Here is a 17,697-nt window from a genome sequence, read left to right as displayed (position 1 = left end):
ACTCTGACTGGCACAAAAGGAAAAAGAATGTAAGAACTCTTTTTAAGCCTATTTAGCAGATTGAAGCCTGAGAAGGAAATCAGTTAGCTTTAATCAAGTTCTGCATCCACAAGAGCCACATGTGAGGTGCCAACGAAAGGAAGTCACTTTTTACTCCTCTTAGCACCTTTCAACGCTTGGTACTATGTGAGTGCTAGTGGCTCAAAGCATAATCCTAGCTACCCAGGAGGCTGACGGGAGGTCACTTTGAGGCCAGCTTAGGCAGAAAAGTCTAAGAAAACTCCATCTCCAATTATAAAGTATAAAGCTGGCTTGGAGGAGTAGCTCTAGTGGTAGAGAATCTAGCCAATCCAGCAAAGATTTAAATCCTGGTACTAACAAAACACCTTGGTGCTAACTGGGGAGAGGTTGCAACTGTTCACAAATGTACACATACCTACCCTCAGGTGGTGGATATTTTCTAACAACACCTCATAATGCTAGTCTGAAGTGAACTCCCTATGTTTATACAGTGTCATCAAAAGACTCCACAAAATGAAACACCAGATATATGAATTAAATTATTTTACTGAGAAAAACTGCACACTGAGCACCACAGCAAGACTACTTCCAATCCGTTTATGACAGAACAAAACGTTTAGAGCAGGCTGGCAGACTCCTCAGTGGTTGGAGTGTTCAGGCCGAATGAACTGGGGTCCCACAGTGTTTGTGCCACAAGTCGATGGCCTTGCTCACGATAGCATCCGAGCTATCTTGGGGAATCTGTGAACAGAAGACATCAGGCCAGGTGAAATTTGTTTATAAAAACTTCATCATTTTCTTACATGTACTCTGGCATAAAACTTCCATGGAGTTTTCACTGTTTTTTAGACAGAGATAGCATAAAGGAGGACATACTGAGTAGCCTAGTAGCAGATGGCCTTGTGACAACCTGCATGGCTCACTGGTCATGGAGTCCGGTCATCTGGGCTTCCCAGCTCAACTCTAAACCAGAAAGGACAGCCCGCTTTCCAGAGCTGTTTACAGGGTGAGAGAGATAATCCTCACTTAGCTGGGCTGGCACAGCTGACCACTAATTATTGTAATGATGATGATTCATTACTGAATACACATACACTTAGTACTCATTATTTTCCAGGCCACTGATCAAATGTTAATACTAATTTTTTAAAAAGGGGGAGGGATAGAGGGATGAGTCTGATCAAAGTACATTGCATACATGTGGACATATCAGAATGAAACCTTCTGTATGACAAATGGATGCTAATATAAGATATATAGAAAAGCTGAGCACTAGTAACTCACATCCACAATCTTAGCTACTCAGAAGGCTGAAATCTAGAGAATCTCAGTTCAAAGCCAGACAGGACAGAAAAGTCCAAGACTCCACATCTCCACTTAATCAGCATAAAAGCTGGGGTGGAGGCATGGAGCAAGTGGTAGAGAGCGAGCTAAGCCAAAATAAGAAGTATAGACCTTGGGTCCATACTTGGGCCCAGGTATCCTTACCCCAGCTTGTTCCTAAGAGAAGACATGCTGAGACACAAAAGGAAAAGCTAACTCATTCAGGCTTTTTCCACATGCACTGTGGTAACATGAGTATCAATCCACCTGGGATTGCCCCAGAGCCAGCACAGATATGAAAAGGTTTTGCAGGATTCCTTGCTGATGGACGGATTGCAGCCAACTTCTGCTTCCTCCTATCCCCACCCTGCCTGCTGGAGGTCATGTGGGGATAAGATCATGGGTCCCACAGAAGACACATTTGAGCAGTGGTCTCAAGGTTCAGACCTGCATCCCCTAAACAGATATAATCCACATGCCAACTTTCAGACAAAATGTTTCACGGGAAAAATGTTTCTCATAAAAATAAGCTTTTTTTTCAGCTTACATTTATTATAAAGATGGGGATTTCACCTTTGCATTTCCACATACATTTATAATTTGTTCCGATCTAACCCACACCCCACATCATTCTCTAAAAATATACAATGAATATCCAACCACTTGAAATAATTTAGCAGAACAGGAAAATCTGGCTTAAGTTGACTTCATTTCTAAATTTGAATGTAATCAAATAAAGCGCACTTACATTTTCCAGGAACTTGGTTATCTTCTCTGCACTGTTCAGTGCCATGACTTTTATTTTAAAGGTTAGCAAAATTTCCACAGCTACAAAAAGTAGAATCTTACAGGATCCACTTACAACTTTATCCCAAACCCTAGAAAAAGCAAACACAGCATCATCAAATAACAGTTTAGTGTATATTTACCTAGATATATGAAACTATAAAAATAAGATCAAACTACTCTTTCTTAAAGTTTCAAAGCAGAATTACTTTGGAACAACGATCAACATCAGTAACAAAATAGATAAGGCACTGATGTCTTTACAAAGTTCACTAAAAGTGACAGCTCTGATATCTAGCAAATTTTTGCTGGTCATCTGTAAGGCTATCAGAACTACTGCATTCCCCAGGATGTCAACAAAAGTAGCACACAAAGGCTGGGAACATGGCTTAGTGATAAGAGTGCTCACCTAGCATGCACGAATCCCTGGGTTGAGTCCTTAATGCCACATACACAGAAAAAGCCAGATGTGGAGCCATGGGTCAAGTGATAGAGTGCTAGACTTGAGCAAAAGAAAAAAAAAAGGGACAGTGCCCAGGCCCTGAGTTCAAGCCCCAGGACTGGCAAAAAAAAAAAAAAAAAAAAGCACACAAAATATGAGGTCAAGTTAGCTTCATTGTCTGTGACCCTTAGGGCAGCTTGCTGAAACTTCTCCAAGGATTTTTAAGGAGCTAGTTACCAATTCACTATTACTCTAAGCTAATTACTGTTTATTTCTGTAACTCTTAAGTTATATACTTAAGCAATATACTGTGTACACTAAGTACATATTTTCCTCTAGTAAACTCCTTATCTACATCATGAAGTCCTGGAGGGATGGGCTGGACTCAGAAACACTTAAAACACGTGGTGTGAAACAGACTGGAAAAAGGTCAGCTTGACTGTCATTTCTGACTGCATTCAATTCCTTTGAAAACATAACGAGAGTAGGCAAAGTGGGGCATTACTATAATCCCAACTACTTTGGAGGAGGAAACAGGAAGGTCTTAAGTTCTGGGCCAGCCAGGGCAAGTTAGTAGGCCCTGATCTCAAAAACAAAAATACAGGGGCTGGGAAGGTGGCTCAGTGGTAGAGTGCTTGCCTTGCATGCCAGAGGCCCTGGGTTCGATTCCTCAGCACCACATAAGCAAAAAGAAAAAAGCTGGAAGCACACACACACACACACACACACACACACACACACACACACACACACACACACACACACACACACACACACACACACACACGATAAAGCTAAGGAGGCTGGAGATTTGCACTAGATGAGATGCAGCGCACTTGCAGGAAGAGGCGGTCCAGCTCAGGCATACTCCTGCAGGCTGTTTCTGCTGCTTCCAGCATCCACCCATGATGAGCCTGCAGTCTTCCAAATGTATAGCATGAGAAGCAGAAGCATGCCCTGCTAGGGCAGCTGCTCAAGAACTCAGCTTCAAATTACTATGCTGCTGTAAAACAAATTGACATTCTGACAGATGGCTACAGGAAAGGCCAGTCTTTCTGACTGCAGGCCTTCAGCACAAACACTTGCCTTTGCAAACTGGATTCAGGAAGACATCCTGCAAAACACCTGCGGAACCAAAGGTCATAAGGAAGTCTGGACACTGCAGAACACGCCCTCAGATGACTCAGCAGCCTACCATCTTCCAGACTCAAGTACTGTTCAAAAGCTTTAGGCTAGAGATGGAACAAGAATATTATTACTCATTTGCTCTGACATAACGTCACCTGATGTGACAGCCTATAACATATTTGCATCCTGGCATTGGTGGTTCATATCTGTGATCTTAGCTTCTCAAGAGCCTGAGATCTAGAGGACTAAATTCAAAGCCAGCCTGGGTAGAAAAGTCTGTGAGATTCAATCTTCAAATTAACAGCAAAAATGCTGGGTTAAAAGCATGGCTTAAGAGGTAAAATGCCAGCCAAGCAAGCAAGCAGAGCAAGTGTGAGGCCCTGAGTTCAAGCCATAGTGTCAGCACACAAGAAAAGAACTGTATATTGCATGCAAGGAAGTGCTAGAAAACAAAGTTTCAGAATCGCCCAAAGTCACTCGTAACACAACCATTTCCAGTACAACAGTGACAAGAGAGGATTCCTAGGACCCAGGGCTGTTCTAGTATGGTCCCAGGTAAGCAGAGTGGGTATTCCTCCCAAGGCCCACTGCGTGAATCAGATCCAACAGTCAAAGGCAAAATCCAAAGCAAAATGTAACTGTCTTGGGAAGCTTAAAAAAAACAAAAGGCCCATGAAATGACTATTCTGGAACAGATAGTTATCTGTATAGTTTTTTTTTAAGGGAGAGTTGGGTATGGTGGCACACACCTGGAATACTAGCTATTCGGAAGCCTGAGATAAGGAGGACTGCAATTTGAGGTCAGCATGGACTACACAGCAAGACCCTGTCTCAAAAACATGGGGGGCGGGTGGAAGAAAAAGCAGAGTTAGGGTGGTGAGTTAGGAAGAATGAGGTAGGTGGACAGTGGAGGAGGTGATACACAGCAATGCATCAGCCACTGACTGACACTAACTCCCCTTTCCTAAGCACCGTGTACAGTGCCAAGGAGGCAAGAGAGAGGATGTACAAACACTTGAACTCAGATGGACACAAAAACTTCTTGGAACAGAGAAGGAATTCAGAGGGAACAGAGCAGTCAGGTTCTGATAGTCTCTCTCACTTAAGCCAATTCTGGAAGACTGGGACAGCCAGCCAAGCCACTGCATTTAGGGTCCACTGGCTAAGAACAGATACTGAGGCTCAGACCCTAAAGTCCACACTGACCTGCTGGAAGAGGATGACCACATCCCATGTCACCAAAACAAACATAAATGTTTATTTTTCCTAAACCTCGGTCTCTGCTCTGTCAATGAGGTAAACTGGTTAAGTTGCACCACATCCACTGGTCCAGATATTGCCACCCGCATGGAATTAAAAACAAACAAAAAAGATAACATCAAATCCCTGGCTTCAGGGTGTGTCAGCCTGACTGGGTCCCGTGAATAAGGAGGAAACTCTGCAGAATGATGGTGCTATTCTGGGTCAAGCTCAAAGTGCTTGGCTACCAGAGCTCCTTGTGCAATGGCACGTTCACAACTGGTTCGAGTTGATTATACTTAATTATGACAAATTTATAACAGGGAATACAATGAGTAAATTAGGAAAAAAAAGGGGGGGCTTCTACTTGAGTGGCTCTCAGCCCCCAACTACCCATCAGAATTTCCTGATGATTCCAGGGCCCCACCCCTATAGATTCTGATTCCACTGGCCTGGGGGGAGAAGTGGCTGGAACTGATTAATCTCTTGGGTGAACTGATAGGAAGTCAGGAATAAAATTGCTGATTTGGTATGTCTCTCCCCTGCTAAAATATGCTTCAGTCTTTCTACTTGTCTGTTTGTCTGCTTGCCTTTCTGACTTACTTAATAAAGCTTTGCCAAGTTATCTTTTAAAAAAAAAAAAAAAGAAATCTGATTTTTCTGTGCTGAGATGGAAAGTTCTCCAAGCATTAAGTTAAAAGCAAAACAAGAAAATGGTAGGGCATGTGTGCACTGTATGAAACCTTTTGTGTGTTTTTAAAACTTCTTTTTTTTTGTCACTTGTGGGGCTTGAACTCAGAGCCTGGGCGCTGTCTCTGAGCTCTTTTGCTCAAAAGTACTAGTGCTGTACCACTTTGAGCCACAGCACCACTTCTGGTTTTTGAGTGGTTAATTGGAAATAAGAGTCTCACAGGGATTTTTCTGCCAGAGCTGGCTTTCAAACCATGTTCCTCAGATCTCATTCTCCTGAGTACTTAGGATTACAGGCATGAGCCACCAGTGCCTGGCTTAACACTCATTTTGTATATACACATGCATGCAAGCATCTACAACAGTACTTTTGAAGCCATGTTCACCGTGTAGACCAGGCAGCACAGATCTAGAGAAATATAGACTCATCTGGTAGTATAATTTTTCTGAGAATGTATTCAATTTTTACCTTCCCCCAAAATAATGGGAGTTTGAACTAAAGGTCTTGTGCTTGCTGCAGCAATCTACTATCTGAGTCATATTCCTTGATCTTTTTGCTTTAGTTCAGTTAAGACTCATTTTTGGGGCTGGGAAGGTGGCTCAGTGGTAGAGCGCTTGCCTTGCATGCCTGAGGCCCTGGGTTCGATTCCTCAGCACCACATAAGGAGGGAAAAAAAGCCGGAAGTGGTGCTATGGCTCAAGTGGTAGAGCGCTAGCCTTGAGCTGAAGAGCTGAGGGACAGCGCCCAGGCCCAGAGCTCAGGCCCCACGACTGGACCCAAAAAAAAAAAAAGAATGACAAACTTTAAAGGCTTGTCTTTATTTTCCTTTACTTTTATCTCCTTCCATGAAGTCATAGCCATGGGCCCAAAGTATTGTGAGCAGGAGAAGAAAGATGGTGCCTAAGAATATCATAGCTCCCTGCTGGTTACATGGGTGGAAACAAGCTACTGTTATGTGAGCCTCCCATTACTTATGGGTACACCTAAATCCTAGCTAATAGTTAAGGAACCATTGTAAATAAAAGGTTGGTAGATTCTGGACTGGGATAAGCAGCAGTTGGCAAACTGGCCTGCAGCAGGGCAGGGGCAGGGCATCCACAGTAGATTGACCCAGCAGTCTATGGCTGCTTTTGTGTTCCAACAGAAAACTAAGAGGCTGCAATAATAATCCTCCAGCCTATGACACTGCAACTATCTGGACTTTTATAGAAAATATTTGATGAGTTCTCCAATAGATGGCCCACTCATAACCGCAGGTACACCAGGAAATAAGAGTACTCTCTGAAGACCCCAATACCACATCTTGTACCAACCCCCTCACCAGAAAAAAAAAATTACCAGATGGGGTAATGAATCCCGGTATTTGTTATTTAACTGGTTCACAAAGCATCGGGTGATCCAGTAACAGTCAACATTATCTTCCACCATCTCTTCCATGGCTTTAGCAATGGCAAGAAATACTTCATCTTCAGGCTGCTGAAAGATTAATAGTAAATCTTAGGAGAGAGACAGGTGACAAGACCAAGATATATTTCTTTAATAAAAAAGAAACCTTACCCTCTCTATTCTGAAGAAGCCACTTTAAGAAATCAAACTGGTTTCAGAAAGCAGAGTGTATGGAAAAAGAGAAGAGCAAGGGGAAAGGGAGCGCAAACAGCTATGGAAGCCTCTCGGAACCAGTGCTTTTTGGGAATAACTAGTTTTCAGGTAACAATAAACCCATCACTCCAGGAAATGGAAACAGCTTTTGCTTTCTTCAAAATAAAATCATGAAGTCAACATAAATTGTAAGCAGAGCAATAACTCTCCACTCAAAATACTCTCAGAGCTATATTGGAATTTCTTCCATACAAGTGTAATGAACAACACAAACCAGCTGGGCGCCAGCAATCCTAGCTACTCAGGAGGCTGAGATCTGAGGATCATGGTTTAAAGCCAGCACAGGCAGGAAAGGCTGTGAGACTCTTATCTCCAATAAACCACTAGAAAACTGAAAGTGGCACTGTGGCTCAAGCAGTAGCCTTGAGCTGAAGAGCTGAGGGACAGCGCCCAGGCCCAGAGTTCAAGCCCCATAACTGACAAAAAAAAAAAAAACCCTTCCCACACAAACCATACTTGGAGATAATTTGTCTATATAGTAATTTACCAATATTTAAGGATTCTAGAAGGATTAATACAGTACTTGCTTTACTTCAAAGCATTTGTACATGCCTGAAAAGTTAAAACTGTCCCTAGAATCAGAATTTTAAGAATCAAAGGAATAACATTTCTCAAGCCATGGGTCAATACTCAGAACATAGTAAGTCTTCAAGTAAATTTCAGGAGAAATCTTATAAGAACTAGACCCTTATATGTGGAAGTTATTTTGTTTTCAAATATATTTTTTTAAAAAACACCTTATATTTTCATCAAGAATGTCATAGCTTAAGAAAGATTTTACAGTTAAAACTGAGAAATGTCTATTTCCCTGAAAAAGTCCCAAGTTAAGTCAAAATTCTAATTTCAATAAAAAGTAGAAACTATTTCATGTTTAGGCCTTCTTTCAACTTGTTAAAATTCCATAAAACCTTAAGTTAAGATTAAAGAAATGAATTTCAACTTGTTATTAATATGGTGGAGTACAGGAAAGAAAGAAAAGGAAAGTCTTCTTGCTTGAACCCCCACATGTCATTTGATGTTAGTCCCTCGTCCCCAAGGTGGCATGTCACATGCTGTTTCTGATGGCTGTCCAAGGGAGAGGATTAGAGCAGAGGACCAATGTCCGTCAGCTGACCACACTCTCTGCTGAGCACTGTCTCACACACAAACTTACTAATAGATTAAAAAAAAAATAAGTAGGGTCAGTAACTGGTTCCAAACCCACCTCAGATGGGTACTGGGCCCACATTAGGCACGGATCCTGGAGTGCTGAACAGAGATGAGGTGGGGCTGTGGCTTCTCATTTAGATTTCTTGAGCTAGCAGATTATCTAATACATTTTAATATGTAATTTTAAGGACTCAGGTAGTACTGTCATTTTCACTGTGCTGATGATAAATGAACCTTAAGGGAGAGTGTGAGACATCCAGTTATTTCAGGGATCTTTTTACTCTTCATAAGTTTAATAAAAGCAAATGACTAAGACTAGTTCTACAATTTGTTCATGAGTAACACATCATCACTTCAAAAACAAAAATAAATCAGCCCTCCCTTCTCCGTTATGAGGCAAGGTCTCACTATGTAGTCCAGGCTGGCCCTGGAACTTGTGATCCTCTTGCCTTGGCCTCCAGAGGGGTGGGATTAAAAACATGTACCACTGCACCTGGCTCAAAGCCCAACCTGCAATAAAAATAAGTAAGAGAGCAGAGCTCACAAGCAACACCCCCCCCCCGTTCAAATAACTCATTCTGTTTTATGTAAATAAATAAGAAAAACATTAAAATGTCTAGAAAGCCAGGTATGATGGTACATGCCTACAGGTCTGTAATCCTAGCCTTCAGAAGGCTGGGCTGGAGCTACAGAGTGAGTCTGAAGCCATCCTGGACTGGACAGCCAAACCCTGCCTAGACAAAATGTCTACAGAGACTATAATTAGGCAGCCAAATCTCAAAACCTATAATACTCCTTTTTCTGTGCTCTTCCTCTTCCTTCCTTCTTTCCTTTACAAAAAATAATCCAAGTAGCTAGAGTCAGGGGTTTGTTACAGATGAAGCTAAGAAGTAGTGTCAGGGGCTGAGGCTGTGAGGTGGCTCAAGCAGAGGAAGAGGTTGAGACTGAGGAGAGGTCAGGCCTGAAGACAGTGTTAAAACAGCCAGACTACCAGAATCCTAAAGGTTGAGGCACAGAAGCCCACAAGGCCTGCAGGCCAGAGCCACAAGTGGCTGGCAGTACTGGCACACACAGGGAAAAAGCAGATAAATAAATATACTGAGCATAATAGGAGTCTTCACACCTGCACCTGTTAAAAGAGAGTTGCAAGTGTGGAAAGGGTGGAGTCTAGAATGAATTAATGGAATTGTAACTGGACCTATCAATTTGGACTAAGGATTAATACACAGGCAAATAATATACAATACACGGGGGTTAGGACTGTAGCTCAAATATATATGTATATGCATACATATACACATGCACATATACGTGTGTGAATTGTATGGTACTATGTATACATACATTTCCTATCATTGTCTGCTGAGAGGGCCCAGAAATAATGGCAGCTAGGGAACACAGAGTAGATCTAGTGCCCAGTTCTTGGTTTCTAAAAACCACACTCTATTTCAATAAGAAAGAGCTATCTGCAGCAGGACCACAGCCCAGAAAGTCCAAGACAAGCCTGGAACATTTTGCTGTGTTAGAAAGTTGGAATCACTCAAAATAATGGTAACACTTCAAAAAGACACAGATGTTTGATGAGACACCCAGTGTTCAAACTTGGGACATTCTGGACATCAAGAGCAATAATGGCAGTACAAAATTACAAGCCAGTGATGCAAAAAGTACTATACATTTACAGTGACATCAGTAAAAAACCAACTAAAATTCAGGATTAATGGGATTAGAAAACCATCATTTGGTAGAGCAGTAACATTGTTCTAGGCAAGAATTATTAGTGGTTGTATATTTACAAATCTCAAAATACTTCCTTCAAAATTATTAATTCCAATGAGAAAAAGAATAATCTCACAGTGGAGATACTCAGTGTTCAAAGCTACCATCCTCAGTAATGAAACTAATGTTCCTGTGGTACCCCTGCCAATAATGCAGAAGCAAATTTTCATCATGAGGAAACACTGAACACATCCAAATGGAGAAACACAATTGGTCTGCACTTGTCAGGAGCATCACAGTCATGAAAGAGCAAGAGACAGACTGAAGAAGTGCTGTGGTAGAGAAGACTAAAACATGGCAAGTAAGTCATGTGTGATCCAGGATCCAGTCCTGGATCAGAAGAAGGATATCGGGGAACAATCTCAGCAAGATTTACCGATCTTCTTGTAGCATTGCATCACAGCTGATGTTCTGGTTTTGACCATTATACCAAAGTTATGGAAGATGTGTCATTTGAGTGGGTAGAGGTATACAGGGATGCTATACTATTTTCACTTTCTATGTCAAAAATTATTCAAGCATGAAAGCTAAAACATGAAAAAATAAAATCAATGAATGGTGAAACTCATGGGCACAAGTTTAATAGGGAATAGAATAATTCATAATAGTGTCTCCCCACAAAGGGACAAAGTAATTACAAAGGAAAACTAACTTTCCAGTAGAAAAGTCTAGCAGGCATCATCATTACCAAACGATGTCCCATAGGGCAACAACACTAAGTCCTTTTGATGGTAGGTTAAAAGGGATGCAGAATTGCCCTGCCAAAATTAACAGCCTAGATGCAGCCAGGAGGAAGCAGCAGCCAGAGCTGAAGTGAGATTTCAACCAAAGAACAACTGATTGACATACTTCCAAAATGTCAAGAGCATGAAAACACAAAAGGACTGACCCAACTCAAAGGCAACTAAAGCAATGGCAACTCAATGCCATCTATAACCCAAGACCAAGAATATTTCTGATACAGCTGGTCAGACTTGATAGTATGAATTAGAGGACAATTCTTACTAATGTTAACTTCTTAGTTTTGATAACTACTATGAATACCTCCAGAGGTGGTCTTGAAGACAGACACACTAAAGGACTCTCAGTTAACAGAATCATGTCTGCATCTTACTCTGAAATGACTTATAAGAAGGAATATGTGTACATGTACAGGAAAGACAAAGCAGATGTCATGAAATGGTAATTGGCATCTGGGTAACCGGTATACAGGAATCACTGACAATATTCTTGCAATGTTTCTGAAGTTGTAACAATGTTCCAGTCAACAGGAGACCTACTATATGATGGTGTCACCATAAAACTAGTGACATCATAGTTATCTTAGCTTGAATAAGAATACAACATGTCTGCAAATAAAACAATATATTCGTATAATTAAGCAATGCATGTGTATTTTTCACAATGAAATTTTTTTTAAATTTTAAAGTGGGTTGGATCAGAATGTGCAGAGCCACAGATGCCAGTTAAAAATGTGATGCTTTCATTGTACTGACAATGGGAAACCACTAAACAAAGACAGAATGCAATCAAAGGCTGACAACATGGGATGATGAAGAGTTGAACTAAGCATCAAGCAAGAGTGATCACTTACCCGCAGAAAAGACGGACTTCGAGGCAGCTTCCCAGACTCCAGCTGATGCATTCGAAGATACACTTCAACTTGAGGCGTGGTATCACTGATGAAGCGAGTGACTTTGAGAGCGTGAAGGATATCAGAGTACTGATCCTTGCGATACATCATCACCTGAGCATGAGACTCGTGGTGTGGAGGCAGGATCCCTATACAGAAACCCAGAACAAAAAAAAAGAGCAAAATAATGAAGCACTAACCTCAATCCTCCTCTTTTTTTTTTTTAAAAGGCTCCTACGAGAAGCATCTTATCACAATTAGAATTTACACAAATAGCATTTTTAAATTTTAGATTCTCACTATAATCTTATGTTAAATACTTTTGATTTTTGAATGATGATACATCGTTGTAATTATAGAAATGAAAAGCCTCTGAATAAGTCTGCCATATAATTTCAAGACCACATCAATTTATAATGGTTTAACTCGATTTACAGCTCTCAGCATGGGGCCACTCCTCACTCCTAGAGACCTCTTTCCATGTGTGTCTCAGAACCACTGACAGCTGGCTGAGTCCTTTTTTTTCTTCAACAGTTAAAACACAATCACAAAGTATCCTATCAGCAGAGTCACACAAGTCCTCTACTTCATTGATGAGGTATCCAATCGCACACTACATGCCTATGACATTTTATGTTCATTACTTCATTTAAACATGATGATGTCTGCACAGTATTAGGCTTTGGCACAAGAATCTTTTTTTTTTTTTTTAAATAAATGGCTTAGTGAAAAGATCATGGCAGGACCTTCAGTAACGCTGGGTTCCAGCCTTAGAACTGCTAATATCAGGGTCTCTGGGTATCTGGTTCTTCATTTATCAGGGGCAAGAAGTAGAATAGAAAAATAAAATTAAAAAAAAAAAAGAAGTAGAATAGATGAGAATTTCACCAAGTGTTCTCTGCTCTGAGCCCTAGGAGTTCATCAGAAAATGGTACCACACTCAAATAGATTAGAAGAATGGTGACAACATATTTTGTAGGCTCTCAGTTTTACAACAGAAAAAAAATGACTTAATTATCACAGCCTCATTAAATGTAACAATACTGGACAAAAGCAAAGACTCAGTTTCAGCCTTGTGAGGTTTGATTACTGGCTTTATATTTAACTGGCCTGGGAAATCTTCAGCAATTTTCTCTATATCTTATGCCTTAACTTCTTCATCTAAAGAAAAAAAAGTGACTAATACCTAATCTTAGAAGTTGCTTAATTAATAAACAAATCAATATACATAAAGCACTAAGAAGAGTAACCCAGTACATGCTTAGTGTCAGCTAGCACATTTGACTATGGCTCATTTCTTGCACAAAGCAGCACAGATCCAGTATCCTCCAGAACATTCTGGAAGAAAAGTTAGATGATTCAAAACTCTGTGGTTAACAATTTATTTGAATTTTCTTTTGCTGACACACATTTACTCTTGCCATAGCTGTAGGGCTCTAGGCCAGGCTTTCAGGGAAACCAAAGGAAGACTTAAAGCATCCTCCACATCTGGGTTGATACAGACTACACAGCCAAAACTCCATCCACAGGCAGCACAATGCCTCTCATGGTAAACTGTTTTCAAAAAGTGATCCTAAACTATTCTTTCTGATAGTTATCTAAAAAGTCACCAGGTATATACGGGTCCCAGAGCAATCAAAATTTGTGCTAGAAAGAGTTGTATGTGCTCTGACAGATTGAACTTTCCAGTGCCCTTACTTCCCTCACTAGGAAAAGTGACCTATGGGGCTAAAGAATGGTAAGGTAATGGCTGATGATGGATAACTCTATGTTCTGGGAGGCTCAGCAGTGACAGGGAAAAACATCCTGGGCTACAAAAGGATACTGCCAACTGCTTGGGCGGTGTCTTTGTCCCAAGTGAAGAGGCAGATTAGTTTTCCTTCTCCTTCAGCCACTCATCATCATAATTCATTCACTCACACCTCTAGGGAAAGAAAACGGATTCCTCTTTGACTCTGGTAGTACACAGTAGGAAGTAATACCTCTGCCACTGAGAATTGAAGAATCTAACAAACTTAAAGCTAAAACTTAGATGTGATTTAGCTCCTGACTGTTACTGTACAGATGTAAAAAATGCGGCCCACAGTGGTTCTCTCTTATCGGGCTAGACTATTTCTCCTTGCTCCAGTCCACACTTTATCCCAGAAGGATATGTTAGCTTCTTTTCCATCACAAATAAATTGACACTCCTGGAGTAATATCTAATATATTTCCGCTGAAGCAATCCTAAAGGCTTTTACAGAGAGCAGTAATTGGGTCTCCAGAGGAAGGCCCAATACTCAGAAAAAGGCCTAGCCAAATCCTGCTTTTCTAACCATAACAAATGATCCCATTATCTAATACTTTTGAAGGTAAATTTCCCAACCCCTGGGTCTCATACCTAGAAGCACCTTCCAAACCAATGCACGGTACATAGATGGGAGAGGGAACCTCTGGCTAAAAGTACAAAGCTTCTCAATATCTAGTAGAAGAAAAAAACAAACAAACACGTAGTTAGAAGCTTTTCAGGCTGATTACAGTGTGGAGAAGCACATTTCATGTTAAAAGTGAAAGTACACATCAGACATTTTTAGGGCAAGTCTACCATGCAGTCTGCAAATACAGCAAAGATATCAGTCTGATTTCTAGCCTAAGTCTTCCACCAATTAAGCTATTTAAAACAATTGGCATTTTAGAGCATAAGAGGTACATTTAATTTACTGCATTCTCTACATTAGCAGCAGAGACTGATTATAGAATTTATCTCACTTAATCCATTACAAGACCAGTGAAGCTCAAAGTAGTCAAGTTACTTCACCCAACTGACACAGTTAGTAAGTAGTATAGTCAACTTTCAAATCCCAATAAATAATACTAAATCACCCTGGACCTCCAGACCTATGCTTATTAAGGGAGAATAAGGCTAGACATATTTAAAACATGGAATGTACAGTAACATCAGATGTGAAATATTTTTGAAACTTTAAAAGCACTCTATATGAACTGGGTATGTAGCTCAGTGGTAGAACACTGGACTGCAATCTACTAGCACCAAAGAGGTATGGGAAGACAAAAGGAGGGGCAGGGAATGGGGCAGGGGGAGCACTCTATAAAAAAAAAACACAACTATTTTTAGCCATGGTTCAGTTTTAATATTTCCATAAAAAAAAACATGATGGGCATTATTGAAAAAGTTTACCTAGAAGCTATGATAACGTATCTAAAGGAACCTTACAAAAATCTCTCAGTGAAATACAAAATTTGGAACTTTTCTCAAAATACGTCATCATATCACTAAAAAAAAAAAAAAAGATACAGCAAGTTAAAAACCACCCCTGGTAACAATGCTCGACAAGAAATGTACTCATTGCCTTACTCATGTAACTGTAACCCCTCTGTACAGCATCTTTACAATAAGATTCTTAAAAATTACCCCTGAATGCCTCCTAATATGTACTTCAGAATAGTAGAATGACGGGGAACTAGTAAGCTTAACATATATAACTCACCCAGACGATCATCTTTCAAGAGAATTTCCAATGATTTCTTTTCTTCAACTCCACGAAACCCCACTTTCTCATAATATACTGAACGAAAGTTTCTCTGAGAGTCCTCAGTCATGATTCATTCTTGGAGGGGAGAAAGGGAAAGAGATGAAGGAATAGAAAAAGAAGTGAACCTAGAAACACAGAATGAACAATCAGAAAACGTTCCAATGGTTTTCTCCACCTTGAAAAGATGGACACAGATATAATTTACTTTTTGATTTACACAAAATCTTTCCACTTACACAATTCATCTCACCTATTGCCCCTTGGCCAAATCCAAGATATAAACCAATAGTCCCCTGGAGCTGCTTAAATGGCCCAAAGTATATGAAGTAGGGTTCCTACTTTACTTAGGGGAGCTCCTAGCATGACCGAATATTCTGTGGCCATTATAAATGTATTAACACTGAGATGAAAAACCAAGCAAGATGTGTTGCAAAAAAGGGGTTTTCAAACAGTATAAACTATGAATTTGTTTTTTTTATAAAGTATTATTCACTTAAAATTTAAGTCGTGCCTGGTATTTCCAGTGCTCAGGAAGCTGAAGCAGAAGGATAGTAAGTTCCAGGCAAGGGTGAACTACATAGCAAGTATATGAAGACTACATTCCAAAATGTTAGTGGTGATTATCTTTACGTAGGATTCTAGGTGATTTTTTCCCCTTTCTTTTACTTAGCTGTTCTTTCTTTCTTAAATGGGCATTTTGTATGTGTGTGTGTGAAGGAAAATAAGTTATATAAAAGTGAATGCCCACAGGTTTGTCCTATATTTTCCTTTCACTGTAGAAAAATTCTATCAGGTATAATTACCAAAACACCAGACGTGCAACAACAGTAAACTGTAACAAAAAGAGTTAGGAATGTGAGAGGCTGCACAAGAGACGCCACAGTCGAAGCAGAAAAACGGTTTGCAGTCTGGCGTGGGAATTTTAAGTAGCTTGGTGATCTACGGTTCTTTCAAAACGGCATTCATTTGTATTGACGGTCAATCAAGAAAAAGATCAAGTTTAGGTTGGTGTTTCAAAAACACCAAAGATGTAAATCATTAAAAAAAAAAAAAGTAAGTGTCCACGCAAAAGAGAGAGTAAAGCCTCAGGGCTTAAAAATGCCCAAGCTGTTCGGGGGAGGGCTTCTTGCTTGCTGAAAAGGTTTCATTCAAGGGACCAACTCCATCCCTGGAAACACGAGTTCGTGTCTTTGGACCTTTGCTTTCACAGCGCTCTAAGCTCTCCGGGAGAACCTTACAATACGAGACGGACCTGGGGGCCCGCCTTGCATTCGAAGGGCCCCGGGGTCTGCGATTCCGTGGCCACGGCGTCCCCCGGAGGAAGGCCGCTGGTGACGGCGGGCAACCCCGGCCTTCCCCCGGGTCATCCTCCGCGGCCCGGCGGGATGATCCGCGAGCGCCCGGCGCCAGACGCCAGGCCCCGCGCTCCCGTGAGGAGCTTCACCTCCAGCAGGGGAAAACACACCCAAGGTGGAGACTGAGAGGTCGGAGTGGAAACCAGGCGGGCGTTCAGACCCACGGCGGACAAGAAGGCTTTGCTGGGAGCCTTTGTTGGGAGCCCAGGGGCGCTCGTGCGCCGCCGCCGCCGCCGCCGCTTCCCGGGCCACTAGACATGACGTCAGCGCCGCATGACCGAAGGCCACAAAACGCGCACGCGCAGCGGGGCGAACGCATGCGCAAAGGCCAGCACCCGGAAGCCAAAGCCGCGACTTTCAGAAAGAGCCAGTCGGGTCCGCGGCTCTGGGAGAGGATTTTTCCACCCTTTCCGCCCGGGAGATCCGTCTGCGATCTGCCTTCCGACGCACCCTTGATTCCGGGAAGCTTCTTTTTAGCGGGACAGCGAGTCCCGGAAGTACTTGACCGGGGAGGCGTAACCGACCAAGCTGTTCGCTCTCTGCCTGAACCCCGAGGCGGCCGGGGCGGAGGGCGCGCTGGGCAGAGGTGGGCGCCTTGGTGGTTGGTTGTGGAGAGCAGGTTCGGGCTTTCTCTGGCTGAGGCCAAGTTGGAAATAGGAACAAGAATTAGAAGGAGCCAGCCACCTGTGGCACACCCCTATAATCCTAGCTACCCGGGAGGCCGAGAGCTGAGGGTCAACAGCTCGAAGCCAGGGCAGGGAAGGTCCGTGAGACTCTCATCTTCAGTTAACCACCGAAAAGCCAGGGGTGGAACCATGACCCGAGCAGAATGGCCTAGGGACAGCGCCCAGGCGCTGAGTTCAAGCCCCAGGAGCAGCACAAAAAGTTAGAAGGAAACCGTTGTTAAGTTCTACTGTTCCTGCAGACCACTGACTGCCTGCAAAGCCTGGTGTCCTGGA

The 17,697-nt window shown here is 41.9% G+C and overlaps 1 protein-coding gene across 8 annotated transcripts; it reads right to left on the bottom strand.

The window, feature by feature from the left end:
* Window positions 1–551: 551 nt before the first annotated feature.
* Window positions 552–17,270, bottom strand: Tbc1d7 (TBC1 domain family, member 7). Of its 8 annotated transcripts, none has more exons than XM_013030452.1 (8): window positions 16,849–16,978; window positions 15,339–15,508; window positions 14,231–14,311; window positions 11,812–11,999; window positions 6,969–7,106; window positions 3,659–3,804; window positions 2,093–2,222; window positions 552–762 (listed from the first exon to the last, which is right to left on the bottom strand). In XM_013030452.1, the coding sequence occupies exons 2-8, from the start codon at window positions 15,448–15,450 to the stop codon at window positions 676–678; spliced, it is 882 nt and encodes a 293-aa protein (XP_012885906.1). In that variant the 5' UTR covers window positions 15,451–15,508; window positions 16,849–16,978; the 3' UTR covers window positions 552–675. The 8 variants fall into 8 exon arrangements, with proteins under 8 accessions (XP_012885906.1, XP_012885914.1, XP_012885907.1 ...); XM_013030453.1 differs by lacking the exon at window positions 16,849–16,978 and adding an exon at window positions 17,189–17,270 and having other exon boundaries at window positions 676–762; XM_013030459.1 differs by lacking the exon at window positions 16,849–16,978 and adding an exon at window positions 17,189–17,270 and having other exon boundaries at window positions 676–762; window positions 15,339–15,458.
* Window positions 17,271–17,697: the final 427 nt, after the last annotated feature.

Source organism: Dipodomys ordii, unplaced genomic scaffold, assembly GCF_000151885.1.
Source record: "Dipodomys ordii isolate 6190 unplaced genomic scaffold, Dord_2.0 Scaffold130, whole genome shotgun sequence".
NCBI lineage: Eukaryota > Metazoa > Chordata > Mammalia > Rodentia > Heteromyidae > Dipodomys > Dipodomys ordii.
Note: the sequence above shows the minus strand (reverse complement) of the source record. Positions and strands in the feature narration are given on the sequence as shown.